General features: G+C 41.6%; 1 protein-coding gene across 2 annotated transcripts in view; it reads left to right on the top strand.

Moving 5' to 3' along the window:
- The window catches only part of LOC115179449 (neuroligin-4, X-linked-like), an 80,913-nt gene extending 69,006 nt beyond the window's left edge, over positions 1 to 11,907 (top strand). For both annotated transcript variants that reach the window (XM_029740992.1, XM_029740990.1), the window contains 2 exons: positions 5,576 to 6,365; positions 9,477 to 11,907. In XM_029740992.1, coding sequence (XP_029596852.1) covers positions 5,576 to 6,365; positions 9,477 to 10,371 — 1,685 coding nt within the window. In that variant the 3' untranslated portion in view covers positions 10,372 to 11,907. The remainder of the gene's footprint in view (positions 1 to 5,575; positions 6,366 to 9,476) is intronic.
- The last annotated feature ends 5,442 nt before the right edge of the window (positions 11,908 to 17,349 follow it).

Genomic DNA, 17,349 nt, shown 5'->3' with positions numbered 1-17,349 from the left:
CAGGGATAACAACTAGTGTGTTCACAGGTTCACTCAAGTGTCAAATATTGCCTACCTCAGTCACTAGATATTTGTGTGACCAGCCAGAGAAAAGTGGTAGGTGGGTATCAAGAACGTTAGAATGGCTCACCGCCGTAACATTATAGTACATTTATATCTTGTTGTTTTTTTTATTACCATTCGAAAGTAGTATCCTAGAAATGTGAGTGTCATTAAGTGTCATTGTTGTTCTCCTACAGCCCAGTGCACCTCTCATAGTAGAAAGGCAAAACAGAGTCTGCGTCCCAAATATGATCATATTCCTTATAGTGCACTTCATTTTTCTGGTCAAAAGTAGTGCAATATATAGGGAATAGGATGTCATTTGGGACGCACTCAGAGATAGACAATTGAATAGCTAGCTGTACTCTTTCTCGCTCTCTTTCTCTGCAGCTGAATCTCACCAGGAGCTGTTTGAGTAAATGACTGTGAAAACAGCATTACCTAATTAGTCTCCATAGGGCAAAATCCCAGATAGATCTTAACCGGCACATCTCGCAACTTCAGACTTTATTTCCGTCAATATCAATCAATATCAGTTATGGCAGGAAATGGACATGTCTTGCACTCGTCAATGGACTTTTAATTCCTCTCCATGTCCGCTGTTGCTACTGAGTGACAACAGCGAGAGTAGCCTCAGGGGAAAACATCTAGTTCTGAATTATGTCCAATAAAAAACATACCACGATGAATTTTTCTTTCATCGTCATTCTCTCAGAAATCCAATTCAAACATTGAATGCCAAGAGTGTGCAAAGCTGTCATCAAGGCAAAGGGTGGCTACTTTGAAGAATCTGAAATATAAAATATATTTTGATTTGTTTAACACTTTTTGGGTTACTACATGATTCCATATGTGTTATTTCATAGTTGTGATGTCTACAATGTAGAAAAGAGTAAAAATAAAGAAAAACCCTTGACTGGTACTGTATGTACAGTTGAAGTCGGAAGTTTACATACACCTTAGCCAAATACATTTAAACTCAGTTTTTCACAATTTCTGACATTTAATCCTAGTAAAAAATTCCCTGTCTTAGGTCAGTTAGGATCACCACTTTATTTTAAGAATGTGAAATGTCAGAGTAATAGTAGAGAGAATTATTTATCTTTCATCACATTCCCAGTGGGTCAGAAGTTTACATACACTCAATTAGTATTTGTTAGCATTACCTTTAAATTGTTTAACTTTGGTCAAACGTTTCAGGTAGCCTTCCACAAGCTTCCCACAATAAGTTGGGTGAATTTTGGCCCATTCCTCCTGACAGAGCTGGAGTAACTGAGTCAGGTGTGTAGGCCTCCTTGCTCGCACACGCTTTTTCAGTTCTGCCCACACATTTTCTATAGGATTGAGGTCAGGGCTTTGTGATGGCCACTCCAATACCTTGACATTGTTGTCCTTAAATCATTTTTCCACAACTTTGGAAGTATGCTTGGGGTCGATTTGGAAGACCCATTTGCGACCAAGCTTTATCTTCCTGACTGATGTCTTGAGATGTTGCTTCAATATATCCACATAATGTTCCTGCCTCATGATGCCATCTATTTTGTGAAGTGCACCAGTCCCTCCTGCAGCAAAGCACCCCCACAACATGATGCTGCCACCCCCATGCTTCACGGTTGGGATGGTGTTCTTTGGCTTGCAAGCCTCCCCCTTGTGACCTTGTGAAGATGCTGGAGGATACAGGTACAAAAGTATCTATATCCACAGTAAAATGAGTCCTATATCGACATAACTTGAAAGGCAGCTCAGCAAGGAAGAAGCCACTGCTCCAAAATCACCATAAAAAGCCAATCTAGGGTTTGCAACTGCACATGGGGACAAAGATCGTACTTTTTGTAGAAATGTCCTCTGGTCTGATGAAACAAAAATATAACTATTTGGCAATAATGACCATCATTATGTTTGGAGGAAAAAGGGTGAGGCTTGCAAGCCGAAGAACACCATCCCAACCTTGAAGCACGGGGGTGGCAGCATCATGTTGTGGGGGTGCTTTGCTGCAGGAGGGACTGGTGCACTTCACAACATACATGGCATCATGAGGAAGGAAAATTATGTGGATATATTGAAGCAACATCTCAAGACATCAGTCAGGAAGTTAAAGCTTGGTCGCAAATGGGCCTTCCAAATGGACTTTGACCTCAAGCATACTTCCAAAGTTGTGGAAAAATGGCTTAAGGACAACAATGTCACGGTATTGGAGTGGCCATCACAAAGCCCTGACCTCAATCCTATAGAAAATGTGTGGGCAGAACTGAAAAAGTGTTTGCGAGCAAGAAGGTCTACAAACCTGACTCAGTTAAACCAGCTCTGTCAGGAGGAATGGGCCAAATTTCACCCAACTTATTGTGGGAATCTTGTGGAAGGCTACCTGAAATGTTTGACCCAAGTTAAACCATTTAAAGGCAATGCTACCAAAGACTAATTGAGTGTATGTAAACTTCTGGCCCACTGGGAATGTGATGAAAGGAATCAAAGCTGAAATAAATCATTCTCTCTACTATTATGCTGACATTTCACATTCTTAAAATAAAGTGATGAACCTAACTGACCTACAACAGGATTTTTTTACTAGGATTAAATGTCAGGAATTGTGAAAAACTGAGTTTAAATGTATTTGGCTAAGGTGTATGTAAACTTCCGACTTCAACTGTATTTTTATATACACTGCTCAAAAAAATAAAGGGAACACTAAAATAACACATCCTAGATCTGAATGAATGAAATAATCTTATTAAATACTTTTTTCTTTACATAGTTGAATGTGCTGACAACAAAATCACACAAAAATAATCAATGGAAATCCAATTTATCAACCCATGGAGGTCTGGATTTGGAGTCACACTCAAAATTAAAGTGGAAAACCACACTACAGGCTGATCCAACTTTGATGTAATGTCCTTAAAACAAGTCAAAATGAGGCTCAGTAGTGTGTGTGGCCTCCACGTGCCTGTATGACCTCCCTACAACACCTGGGAATTCTCCTGATGAGGTGACAGATGGTCTCCTGAGGGACCTCCTCCCAGACCTGGACTAAAGCATCCGCCAACTCCTGGACAGTCTGTGGTGCAACGTGGCGTTGGTGGATGGAGCGAGACATGATGTCCCAGATGTGCTCAATTGGATTCAGGTCTGGGGAACGGGCGGGCCAGTCCATAGCATCAATGCCTTCCTCTTGCAGGAACTGCTGACACACTCCAGCCACATGAGGTCTAGCATTGTCTTGCATTAGGAGGAACCCAGGGCCAACCGCACCGGCATATGGTCTCACAAGGGGTCTGAGTATCTCATCTCGGTACCTAATGGCAGTCAGGCTACCTCTGGCGAGCACATGGAGGGCTGTGCGGCCCCCCAAAGAAATGCCACCCCACACCATGACTGACCCACCGCCAAACCGGTCATGCTGGAGGATGTTGCAGGCAGCAGAACGTTCTCCACGGCGTCTCCAGACTCTGTCACGTCTGTCACATGTGCTCAGTGTGAATCTGCTTTCATCTGTGAAGAGCACAGGGCACCAGTGGCGAATTTGCCAATCTTGGTGTTCTCTGGCAAATGCCAAACGTCCTGCACGGTGTTGGGCTGTAAGCACAACCCCCACCTGTGGATGTCGGGCCCTCATACCACCCTCATGGAGTCTGTTTCTGACCGTTTGAGCAGACACATGCACATTTCTGGCCTGCTGGAGGTCATTTTGCAGGGCTCTGGCAGTGCTTCTCCTTGCACAAAGGCGGAGGTAGCGGTCCTGCTGCTGGGTTGTTGCCCTCCTATGGCCTCCTCCACGTCTCCTGATGTACTGGCCTGTCTCCTGGTAGCGCCTCCATGCTCTGGACACTACGCTGACAGACACAGCAAACCTTCTTGCCACAGCTCGCATTGATGTGCCATCCTGGATGAGCTGCACTACCTGAGCCACTTGTGTGGGTTGTAGACTCCGTCTCATGCTACCACTAGAGTGAAAGTACCGCCAGCATTTAAAAGTGACCAAAACATCAGCCAGGAAGCATTGGAACTGAGAAGTGGTCTGTGGTCACCACCTGCAGAACCACTCCTTTATTGGGGGTGTCTTGCTAATTGCCTATAATTTCCACCTGTTGTCTATTCCATTTGCACAACAGCATGTGAAATTTATTGTCAATCAGTGTTGCTTCCTAAGTGGACAGTTTGATTTCACAGAAGTGTGATTGACTTGGAGTTACATTGTGTTGTTTAAGTGTTCCCTTTATTTTTTTGAGCAGTATATATAGTATATGAGATTATAGGGACGGAAAAAGACACTCAAGTTGGGAAGAGATATTACCAGACAGAGTCAGGGATCTTCTTATCCCTTTTAGCCCAGTAGTTGTCTTTCCTTAAATTAATATTTTTTTTCATTAGTACACTTTTGATCCTGTCCCAAAATGTTTTGCATGTCAGCAATCAAGTTTTCAAGATATAGAACTTTCAAAAGCCTAATTTCCACATCGTCATGATGATGTGTTTTGCACTCACACTGGGCCAAACATTTTACCAATACCCCCCGGAATATAATCCCTCTCATGAGATTTGGTTCTGGGTTACCGAGGTTAGCCCAGTATCCTATCATCTGGATTGGTGTTGTGATAGAATCGGATTTTCTAGGGCTGTTGTTAGTCAGGCAGCTATGTTCTTGCATCACTCCCTTTAGCCAGACCCAGGTGGCATGGAAGCCGTAGCCCCTCATCGCTGCTCCCTTTGTAGGACATGATATGTTTCTCTTTCACGGCTCCGCAGGCACGCCTCAGCAAGCAGACTGAGGTAAACACAGGAGGCATATGCAACGTATTTAAATTCACTTCTGGTGAGTCAGGCTTTAAACTGATATTCTTCATCCAGAGGAAATGTGGGAAAAAAGCTAAATAAACCTCTGTTGCTAACTAGGCCTTGCGGGAGACATTCTTCTGTGGCTCGGAAACATGCTTTTCAAGTCGTCCTTTTTGAGTCACCATCACAAGGATATAAAAATAACTTCGAAAATACTGGAAGAAATGTAGCATACAAGAAGTGTTCCTAGTGCGCTGTGGCCTATTCGCGGAGTGGCAGTGGCAGACAGATCGTGACCATAATTCAGGATGAATAAGTGGCCCGAAGCCTCATTGTAGAATAAACAAATGTCTTTTATTTTCAGTCTGATTCATTTATTATGACCAGCGTTGACGAGATGTGGTGTCCCTGTCCATGTCCTTAATCATCCTTTTGCTGCATATTGTGTCAGTATAGGAGAATATGCAGTATAGATGTATCTCTGTCTGATGAATCTCTGTGGATGTTACAGGCATAATCTTGCAAAACATTTTTTACTGACTATAGCACTCACTGAAGATGTTACATCAGAATGACTTAAATAATACCAGAAAATACCAGTTATTTCTATACTGAGTTAATACCAATGTGGTTGTTCCAGGTGTGTGTATTCTTTTAGTAGTTTTATTGCAAAAAATGTTTTACATTTGTGAAAAACACCAAACACCATGTGTGAGATTAGACTTAGACTTGTGTCTGACATCAGTTTTCACCCTTTCAGATCTTTTCCAGAAAGCCATCATCCAGAGTGGAACAGCTCTGTCCAGCTGGGCGGTTAACTACCAGCCTGCCAAGTACACACGGATGCTGGCTGAGAAGGTGGGCTGCAACATGCTGGACACCATTGACCTAGTGGAGTGCCTCCAGAGCAAGAACTACAAGGAGCTGATCGAACAGAACATCTTACCCGCAAAGTACCACATCGCCTTCGGCCCCGTTATCGACGGCGACGTCATCCCGGACGACCCCCAGATCCTCATGGAGCAGGGCGAGTTCCTCAACTACGACATCATGCTGGGGGTCAACCAAGGCGAAGGGTTCAAGTTTGTGGAGGGCAGCGTGGACAGTGAGGATGGCGTCTCGGCCAACGACTTCGACTTTGCCGTGTCGGACTTTGTGGATCACCTCTACGGCTACCCAGAGGGCAAGGACACGCTAAGGGAGACCATTAAGTTCATGTACACTGACTGGGCCGACAAGGAGAACCCTGAGACAAGGAGGAAGACGTTAGTTGCGCTCTTCACCGACCACCAGTGGGTGGCGCCGGCCGTAGCCACAGCGGACCTCCATGCCCAGTATGGTTCGCCAACGTATTTCTACGCCTTCTACCACCACTGCCAGAGCGACATGAAGCCTAGCTGGGCTGACTCGGCACATGGGGACGAGGTTCCCTATGTGTTCGGGATCCCCATGATCGGACCCACGGACCTGTTCAACTGCAACTTTTCCAAGAACGACGTCATGCTCAGCGCGGTTGTTATGACCTACTGGACTAACTTCGCCAAGACAGGGTAGGTTGTCCAATTCTATTTTTACTACTGTCTGTCAGATTGTTTATTTGAAGTGGATAAATATCCGTCATGGATGAGAAGACACGTAGCAAGTTATGGGAGCATATCTTCACCTAAACTGAGCAAATCAGTGTTTCTAGTCTTATAGAGGCTTTGGTTTTCATTAAGGCATTGCAGTTTGCAAATATCACTTGATATTTGGATCACGTCTTTGTTTCCTGAACCCTGGGATTAGCCAGGTAGCAGGATGTTTGCGACCCAGTCACACTGAAAATAAATTTTTAGGTGAATAAATACATTCTTGAAAAGCTTCATAGGCTGTAGAATTCCCTCCCCCAGCTCTCCGGCTTGGCTAGTGTCCAACTGATGCCAGTTCAGCAGGGGATAGATTGGCAACATTATTGGCATGGGGAGGCTCTTTTACTCTGAGTGCTTTTTGCTTACCCGTAGTGCTGCTTCAAACAAAGTAGGAACCAAAAGCAAATTCATCGCTTCGAGGGTGCCCGTTTTTCACAAGAGTCTCTCCAACTGCAGGCAAACACTCCCGTTGCGATCCTCAATTTCCTCGCTAGATTGAGGGTTTTTCAGAAAAAAAAGGCTCCCAACAATAGACAGGGGATTCGGAGGGATGAGAGGCATATCATTAACTACGCATCTCAGTGCTTTGAAATGGAGTGAAATACAAAATAGAAAAGTACAATACACAGGTAAGCCTTCTTCTTATTCGTAGTGGATAGAGGCCTGAACAAGGAGTGAGGCGTGTGTGTATCCATGCGTGCATGGTTGCGTGCGTGCATGTTGTTTCTTAGTATACACTGCACATACAGGCTATAGCCAAAACTAAAAATGAAGACAGCTGGGAACACATGGCAGACTGGAAAAGCAGAATAATTTTTTTCCTCTGCAAAGAGAGGCTTTGTGTCAAGCAGAGGGAGATAGGATTGAATACATTTGTGAGTATCTGAGTAGATACATGAAAGTATTATGTGCAAGCCACCTCCCTCTGGTGAAAAAGCTGAATCTGGGTAGACCGACATGCGGTTTATTTATATCTGTGACTTTGCTATTTCCATAAACCTGCGACGACAAGTCTCTTAGGAGGTGTGGACTAGCCTTCCATCTGAATGTACTTGTTATCACTCAAAACAGATTGACTGCATGGTGGAAGCATATGTTTTATGGACCTTCTGAGATACATGTGAATAGCTTGCTAAGTATTTATCAGCCTGATGGGCACAGGATGGCTGGAGTGTTGTCTTTATTCCAAGTCTTTGGTGTTGGAGAAAATGGCATATTGTTACAGCAGGTGCTTCCATATGATTTTATCAGGGCTACGGGCCTTAAGTGATATTGTACTGGGATCCACATGCTAGCTGGAACATATGCACATACACTATGTATGTAACTATTACTAGACAGTCACTGAATCCATTTCAGGGAGATTGTCTTAATTTACCCAGAAGTGACATTTTGACGGTGTAAAACATGTCAAATGAGAAGATGTTACTAACAAAGAATGTAGTGTTTAAAAAATAGTCAGCAAGGCACTAGGGTTTGACACAAAGTAATGTGAGCAATATACCCATTTTGGTAACATCTTTGCAATTGTATAATAGTAAATGTGGCCCATGACGTTCAAAGAGTGATACAACCAAATATACAAGTTCTCTCAAATAGAATGACACAGCAAAATGACACAAGATTAGCTTTGTACTGAACAATAGCATATTGCATCAGATCTAATTGAATCCCACTCTCCAGGGATGCACAGACATATTTTCAATTTTTTTCTCTCTCTGTCCATGCTTCCATTTACAAGTTGGTGACATACTTAGATCCTGCTGTGATCGGTAAGGACAGGATTAAACAGTGCTCCATCAACCGGAGATACTGTCATGCTGGATTAGCCAGTTAAATGTATCCTGATCCCCTGAGACCACTGTTATCTAGTAGGCCGGCTGATGGATGGATGGAGCTGTGATAAAAGCAGCCTTCTCCCAGTCTCACAGGCTCTCTGTACTCTAAGAGCTCGTTTTGGAAGCAGAGCAGACCTCTGGGTACATAGCTATTTTGACGTCCATCAAATATATTTTAGCGTTGGCTCTAGTCTGCCTGGAGTGCCAGGTGGGCGGCGTTTGCTGTTTTCCGCCCGTTCAATCGGTTTCATTGGGTCAAGCAAGCTAAATCAAACCCAGCTAAAGTATTTTCAGTTATTTCAAATAGTATTTGAACCCATGCCTGCATCCGAGGTCATCTTGAATGGTCTGATGGGTACTGAGTGTCCCCTGGTGCCTGAGTGCAGTGTATGACTCAAGATGAGGCCTTCATTTCTGTTCAGCATTCAGCTGGACATTCCCACTTCCCATTCCATTCCTCTTACCCTTCCACTCACTCAACAGTGTCAGGCTCCAAGGTTGTCGTCTTGACTGTACTCCTTGTACTCTCCCTTTGAAAGTTAATGAAATCACAGTCACAATGTCACAGGAGATTTGCTCGATTCGAACTCTGAGGCAGTGCACTATAATGTCTAGTTTAAAATGTCAATGGGAGAATAAAATGGCTACACTACAGTAAAATATTAACATGATCTAGGACATTGGGACATTTCATACTATTGCAGATTTTTTCTATGAATAACAGAGGTGTTTGTTATGAATGTTAAAAATGGGGGCACAGGATATGCTTTGTATTAATCAATTATTTGAGTCTTGTAACTGTACAGTAGGATGACAATAAAGTGAATCTAATGGGTAGTTTTAGTGGCCATTTGTGACTTTATCTGAAGATTCCCTTCAGTGGGCTTAAAGAAAATCTAAAAAAATATATTACAGAGGTAATAATGACCCCATTGACTCACTTGGGAGGAATATATCATAACATTTCTTTCTAGTATATTTTAATATTTTGGGTCTATAATTTTCAATTTCACGAGCATTGACTCACAAGCCTGGAGATAAAATAGTGCTTTGGTGGCCATTATTCAGAATGCTTCCCTTTTTTCTCTCTTCTCTTCTCTCTTTTTTAAACATTTTGTAGAATACAGTCCTGAAAAGGACAATTTTTCTAATGATTTCATAATTACAAATGTTTTTTTAATCTTCTCTATTTCAGAGATCCAAACCAGCCCGTTCCTCAGGACACCAAGTTCATCCATACAAAACCCAACCGCTTTGAAGAGGTTGCCTGGTCGAAGTACAACCCCAAGGACCAGCTCTACCTGCACATCGGCCTGAAACCCAGGGTCAGGGACCACTACCGCGCCACCAAAGTAGCCTTCTGGCTGGAACTAGTTCCACACCTCCACAACATAAACGAGTTGTTCCAGTATGTATCCACAACGACCAAGATACCGCCGCAGGACACCACCCCGTTTCCTTACACCAAGCGTTTCCCGGGGAATCGGCCTTCTACCACCCGCCACCCTGGGGTTCCCTCCGCTAACACCAAGCAGACCACCGACCAGCGGAAAGGTGAGGACCTCACCGACGAATCAGCCGTGGTTATCGAGACTAAACGGGACTATTCCACGGAGCTGAGCGTCACCATCGCCGTGGGAGCCTCACTGCTCTTCCTCAACATCCTGGCGTTCGCGGCGCTCTACTACAAGAAGGACAAGCGGCGGCATGAGTCAAACCGGCGCGGGCCAAGCCCACAGCGTATCTCCGCCGGGCCGGCCAACGCTGCGGCCAACGCCAATGACATCGCCCACCTGCAGAGCGAGGAGCTGATGTCCCTGCAGATGAAGCAGCAGCAGCAGATGGACCACGAGCACCACCACGAGTGTGAGTCGCTCCAGGCCCACGACACACTGCGCCTCACCTGCCCGCCCGACTACACCCTCACGCTGCGTAGGTCGCCAGACGACATCCCGCTCATGACGCCCAGCACCATAACCATGATCCCCAACTCGCTGGCCGCCATGCAGCCGCTTCACAACTTCAACACGTTTGGCGGCAGTCAGAACAGTACCAACCTGCCCCATGGACACTCCACCACCAGGGTATAGCTCAATGTGGAGAAGTCAGACGTCCATGTGGCCTGGCCTATGTTGGACAAACACTAAGAAGAGAGAGAAGAGTGACTGAATGTGTTTCACACACAACTCATCTCAGTGGATGAGATGTTATTTTGCTACCATGCCTTCTTGAACAGTATATCAAAGTCAAATATGAACTTCTAATGACATGTTTGAAAAGTGAATGTTACTATAGTAATACTGTTTTCGGAGTGAAGCTTCTCAAACGAATCGAAGAGAGTTTTACCAAAAGAGCAACACCTGAAGACAAGTGGAATAATCGGCTGTAGAATGCTTGAATAAACAATACAAAACATGAAGGGTTACAGTGATGACAAGGATTCCTCAAAAAGCTTTTTGTGCCATTAAGTACATCAGAGGACAATAACACACAATTGTACAGTGAAATACCACTCTACTGCATTGGTAAAGTATGACAGACTAGTCATGGGCACTGAATTTAAAACTCCCCCCAGCCTGAAATGTATTTATGAAAACTTTGTAAAAAAACTAAAAACAGTATATAGTTGTGAGTGAAAATAAACAAAAAAGAGAAATTTAAAGAACTTCTATTGTTGTTTAAGTTTAACTATGGCTTTTCCAAGCGTGTTCTTTCTGTTGAGGTGCGTGTAAATAAACAGTATCAGTCATTATTAATTTTTTTGTATTAAAATCTTTGTTTCATTGTTTTCACAGCAGCAGATAAAAAAAACACTATCCATTTATGGGAGAATACTGTGCATCGTCTAGACAACCATTATATTGTCCTGTGTATCCTTTGTATCCATTTCTGACACAGCGCATGTCTGAGAACTGCTTTATAATCTACATTTTCCGACAGCATTCTGATTCTGTCTCAAAATGAGGTTTGATAGCTTGAGTCCATTTTTTTGTCACCTGATTCATCTTGTTCTGCTTTTAATCGTTTTGTTTGTAGGCTTTTTATGTCTAGCTGCAATCTCACCACTGCCTGAGCTTCAAATGTGACCAGAAATGTATTACTTAGAAAAAAGGCAGTGGATTTTGGTATCAATATTAGTTGGATATGTTTGTAAAGTAGTATATGTTAGATATTTCAAATTGTCATATGCTAGCAATATGTAAAGTATTGTGCCAGGCTTTTGATATGTTGGGTTACTACAACACAAGTGAATGAGTGTAAATAATAATAATGATAAATGATATTGATATTATTAATAATAACAGTTATAAGTTCAATATAAAGTCAACATTAACCCAAATTATTTCCGTTCTGCATCCTATTACAGAAAAAAACTAAAGCAAGTACATATAAAAAAGGTTTATAATAATGCTACGTTTGTAAATTCAATGAAAGATATATCCTTACCATTGGTCCATCAACTGTCAAGATACCAAGGGTTTTGATGTAGGATTTGAAATGATATAGTTTGTCTGATATTGTTTGCAGTTTTGCCTTAAGTGATAGATGATATTTCTGGCTGGACACCTGTATAAAGATTTTCTGCAGCATTTTTAATAAAATATCACAGTATTTTCTAAAGAAAAGCTTCATGGACATTTTTTTTAAATGTGAGTGTGCCGGTCTGTGTAAGAAATGTTGGATGATACGCAGGATTTGGAACACGTGCTATTGAATAAGACTCCTTCTTCATTTGCTGTCTAACACAATGAAGACATGCGTTTCCATATAAATGGATATACTGTGTCTTGTTGCAATTCCGTCCTCTACTCCTATTCACTTTGTGCAGATGCACTCTTCATGAACCTCATGAAGTTAACAATTTAGAGTTTATCAACGCTGGCAATTTAACAACCAAAACTTTTCAAATGTTATATTGGAATTTGTAAATAGTTTAGCCGAGCCAAATCCATTGACTTGCAGACTTGATAAATTACCACTTTGCTCAGTAAGTGGAAAGAAAATATTGACACACATATGAGCTGAATAGCCAAGTGTGTAGCTGCATTGGGTTTGCAGGGTCTCTAGTGGTATTTGCATACAAGGGTTTGCATCCTGTATGGCATAACATTGCCTTGCAATACTGTCCCTCCTTCCTTCCCACGGGTCAATGTATTGATCTCTCGTCAAACTAACTTGACAGAAGGAAAATCTACATTTGTAATATTTTTTTTTTTGCACTTCCTGGGGCGAAGTAGATGTCTCTATACAATCTCTTTGACATTTGTTGACCTACAGTGTATGATGCAAGAGGTTGGGGGCGAAGAAAATTGTTGTCATTATGAGGCATAAAAAAAAACGTAATATGTTGTCTTCATTAGCTACATGATCTGTCTAGTCTGGTTATGTCTCAAACTACATGTTAAAATATGTATCTTAAGACAACCAGTGAAAACACAGGACCATGCATGGAATGTGTCTGTAAAGTAGACCAGGGCTCTGTCATAAACTGGACCCTATTCCCTTTATAGTGCACTACTTTTGACAAGAGCACTATGGTCCTATAAAGTGAGTAGGGTGTCATTTTGGAAGTGCAAACAGCACTTCTTCTTAATTGGCATGTTGTTTATGCTAGGGGTAATGGGGTGGGGTTCACTGAGCATGAATACTCCAGACTCGACTGGAAGATAATTAAGCCGGCTACAGCGTTCCGTCACTCAGCTCAGAGTCAGGCAGCTCAGCCTGGGACATGCTCAGCTCGGTCCCACCACCGTCTGTCATTCAAGTCCCTCGGCTCTCCAAGCAGCCATTACCGAGTGGTATCGATCGCCATGGTGACAAGGTAGCAAACCAAATAAAGAGTGGGCAGGAATGAGGGAGGAGTCTGACTCACTACCATTGGGGAAGGGCCCATAAAGGCATAAAGTCCACTGTAACCAGCTTATAGCTCGCTAGTACATGGCCATTGCTGCTACTACACCCTCCCTTCACATTATTGCTGTGTGTGGTGTTTTTCTTCCAACGATGAATTAAGATGCAGGTAAATACCTCTTGCATCGAAGTCAGTTGATTGCATTCCCTCCCTAGGTGGCAGGACCCTAATAGATGAATATGAAATCTTCTAAGCCAATATATATGCTGAACAGTTAAGTGGAGAGGAACTCTCATCTGTGTGTGGTGAAGACCTGACTGGCTGCCAAGGTAATAATAATGGCCTAGAGAAAATTCCCCTTTTACTTTTTACAGGATTTTTACTTTGAGAAAAATATTGTCCTCTTTTCACCTTCTCCGTACTTGTCAATAGTTTTGAAATCAGTTGTGCAGAGAGAAAGAGAAAGAGATATGGAGCTATTTCAGTGGCAACAAAAATTGTATTTGAATTCCATAATGTCGATCTCATATTAGGATATTACATTTGAATTCCACAATTTAGTATTTGTATTAGGATATGGAATTAGAATTCCATAATTTTAAATGTGTATTAGGGTATTACATTTGAATGTAAGACTTTTTAATTTGTAATGCACAAATGTAATAATTGAATTCATAAATTAGGCTTGAATGAATATTGCAATTCGTTTTAAAATTAAATAAAAACGTGTGTCCCGTTTCAAGAAGCTAGGCGTATGTCGCACGTATTTTGTTTTTTTAGGCAGAAATGCCTTCTGGAACATGTGGACTTTCATGTGCCTTAATAACAAACTTGTATGCCATCTGTAAATACGAATAAAATTGTTAAATTACGAGCCTAGTTGGTTTAGCCATGAAAAAAGACAAGACTCTTCCAGCTAGCCATGATTGGCTGAGATAATGTCAAGAGATGAGTTTGGTCTGCCATGTAACACGCTTCTGTCTATAATGTGAGCTTCTCAGTATGTGTAGATAATCTTTGCTATCGTATCATTTTTGAAAGATATAACGTTTGCCATGGGGAACCTCAAAAGTGTTGCTATTGCTCTCAACAACATTTCTGCCAGGAATTTAGCAGGCGCTATTGACAAAGATCAGTGGGAAAAAGTTGAGATGGACTACTTTCTGTACACGATCAGTGTGAACCGGGGTGCCTTGACACAACAACTGGCCAAGCAAGCTGTAGCTAGCTACAAACCAAACGTAAAAGACACGCTGCCTTGAAGTGTTCATCCATGTATACGGGTAAGTCTAACTACATTTTCAGATATTATATGTTTCTAATTTTGTCAAAAAGTCATTTTCATTGAAAGTTAAAGAGTACTGTTAGCTAGCTAGCAAATGTTTGCTTGCTGGCTCGCTAGCTAATGTTACGTGTATGATCTGTGTAGTAATATTATATGTATCTCATTTGCATTCCTAGTTATAGACTAATGTTAGGCAGTTAGCTAACATTGAACCTGGTTGGTTAGCTTCAGCTACCTGCAGATTCATACTCCAGCATTTCATGCATGGTGGCTAGCTATGACAATCCATTTGTACTGTAGCTATGGGTTGGGATTATGGTTCATTTTTTAGCTAGCTAGTTAGCTACAAGTATAAACAAAATAGTCTACTTTGCCAAATGATTACATGACTCATCAAGTTAGCCAGGTGTGTCTGGGGGTGATTACGGCCATCTATTTGTATCTGGACAATTTCAAAGTCAGATTGGAATATAGGCCAAGGACTAGATAAAGTGTATTTTTACCTGCCGTTTTTCCTTATTGTAGGCTACTACTTTCACCATGTTGTTTGTTTACTACACTACCTTACTCACTCTGTTTAGCACTTGGCCTCACATGTAAATCCTTAAAGAGATGGGTGGAGCTAAGGCTTAAGAGGGTCTAAATTATTTGCAATAGGTGTAGATAAAAAAGAGCTCTCCAGTAGGTGTACCAAAACATTCAAGGGGTATTTTCTCAAAAGTGGGGCTAATATCCAGTGTAAAAAACACAACTTCAAATTTTGCTACATAAAACCGAATCGATGCGGTCGGTTACATTTAATTGAATATTCAAATTCATTATTTATATAGTCAGTTTCAAAATGGTATATATTGCATTCATTACCTGTGTATCAAGTTTACAAACAATAATTTAAAGTTCATCAGTCAACTTACCTGGTAATATAAAGAAAACAAAAATCCATATATTCAACTTCTCAGATGCATTCAGTTTCAGATCACAAATGTAGCTCTCTAAATTCAGATTCAAAGCCAGAGACAAAATCCGGGTACTTTTCCAACCAGGAAAGGTAGAGAACAGATAGCATTAAACACTCTTTGTTGTAAACAGAAGCTCCTGGCAGCTTGGCAGCAATGTGGCATGTAGAATTGATTTTCTTCCTATGAATTTGGTTTTAGTGTTTGAACCGTTTTGGGTATAAGCTAATATGGCCCAATTCATGAAAGCTAAGCTTCTCTGGAACATGGACGTGCCTTCTGTTTCCCTCTATGATGATCACAGGCCATGCAAGACATGTTAGAAGGAAGTGTCCCCCCAAAAATGTTATTTGGCCTCAATAAGAATTTAATTGAATAGCTCTGTCATAGCCATTCTAAGGATAACCTTTCCACTCCCTATTTTATCTTGCTCTTGTGACTGACTGGGTTTGAACCAGGTCTCCTGCATGTCACAAGACTGTGTTAGCACACTTAGCTAAAGCCCATGGGGAGGAGCTCAGGAAACTAACACAAGTCTTCAAGTGTCCAGCAAAGTTACTAATGAAAGATTGTGGTTCATCGAATCACCTCGGCCACATTTCACCACTTTTTGACGTCATACTCCGAGATCACGGCACCATATATAACTGACTGGGTTCGAAATCAGACCTACAACATGACTTTCTGTGGCAAACAGAAGCAGAAGGATCTGCGCAGCCCATTTAATGGGCAACTATACCTGAGACCTGAGGACAAGTGTTAGTTTGACTGATGGGGTTCTAACCCAGGTCTCCTGTTCGCCAGACAATGAAACTTTTCAGGTCTCAGAAAAGTAACTCATCACGCGAGTGTGGTCACCGAACCACCTGTTTCACATTTCACTCCCCTTTGACCTCCTTGAAGAGACCCATCCAAGTCACAGGACCAATGCCTAGGCTTTAGATCAGCAGGCTAACACAGTCTTAACCCAGTCAATCACATTGTTGTGGAAATTCTTACACAGGAACACTGAAAGTCAATTTTAAATGAATCATTGTTTATTTGTCTGCACGCTGGAGAGGTTCCAACCAACTCAATGCACTCTGTCGGGGCAGTCCCAACAGTTGTCTTATATATCTACCATTCCAGTGTTTAATTGCTATATTGTAATTACTTCACCACCATAGCCTATTAATTGCCTTACCTCCCTTATCCTACTTCATTTGCACACACTGTATATAGACTTTTTCTACTGTATTATTGACTGTATGTTTGTTTATTCCATGTGTAACTCTGTGTTGTTGTATGTGTCGAACTGCTTTGCTTTATCATGGCCAGGTCGCAATTGTAAATGAGAACTTGTTCTCAACTAGCCTACCTGGTTAAATAAAGGTGAAATAAAAATAAATAAATAAATAAAATATGGCTATACACAGACAAGTTATATTTGCATGATTTAGCATAATTAATGAATCATTACCGTTTTGTTTCATTCATGTGACCAACCAATACTGTTTCATAACATGTGACAGACCAACACCTCACGAGGCTTCTTCTCTCTATGCTGAGACCTTGAAACTGATATATCTTTCGTTTGTTCTCAAAACACGGTCATTCGTTCTCAAAACACGGTCTGGGCGTACTGCAAAATTGCAGCTACTGATAGGTGTGATTTGTACAGTCAGCCACTTGCATGAACACAGAAATTGGTTAATAGAATAGCACATGAAAAGAACACAGAAATTAGTTATAAGAATATTATTAGTTATAAGAATAGAACAAACATGAACATTTCCCTTACATTCCCTCCTCTTATCACTCTGTTTGATAATAGTCATTCAATTTAGATTTTAGCTTCTATATCAAAATATTCTACACTCCATTAAAGTAAAGGAAATCAACACAGAGAAAAAAACAGACATAATTTATAACATTTCATTCTGGGTTGTACAATCCACTTAGTAGGGTAATACTATAATCATAATAAAGGTTATAC

Source organism: Salmo trutta, chromosome 39 (assembly GCF_901001165.1).
Source record: "Salmo trutta chromosome 39, fSalTru1.1, whole genome shotgun sequence".
NCBI classification, from domain to species: Eukaryota; Metazoa; Chordata; class Actinopteri; order Salmoniformes; family Salmonidae; genus Salmo; species Salmo trutta.
Note: the sequence above shows the minus strand (reverse complement) of the source record. Positions and strands in the feature narration are given on the sequence as shown.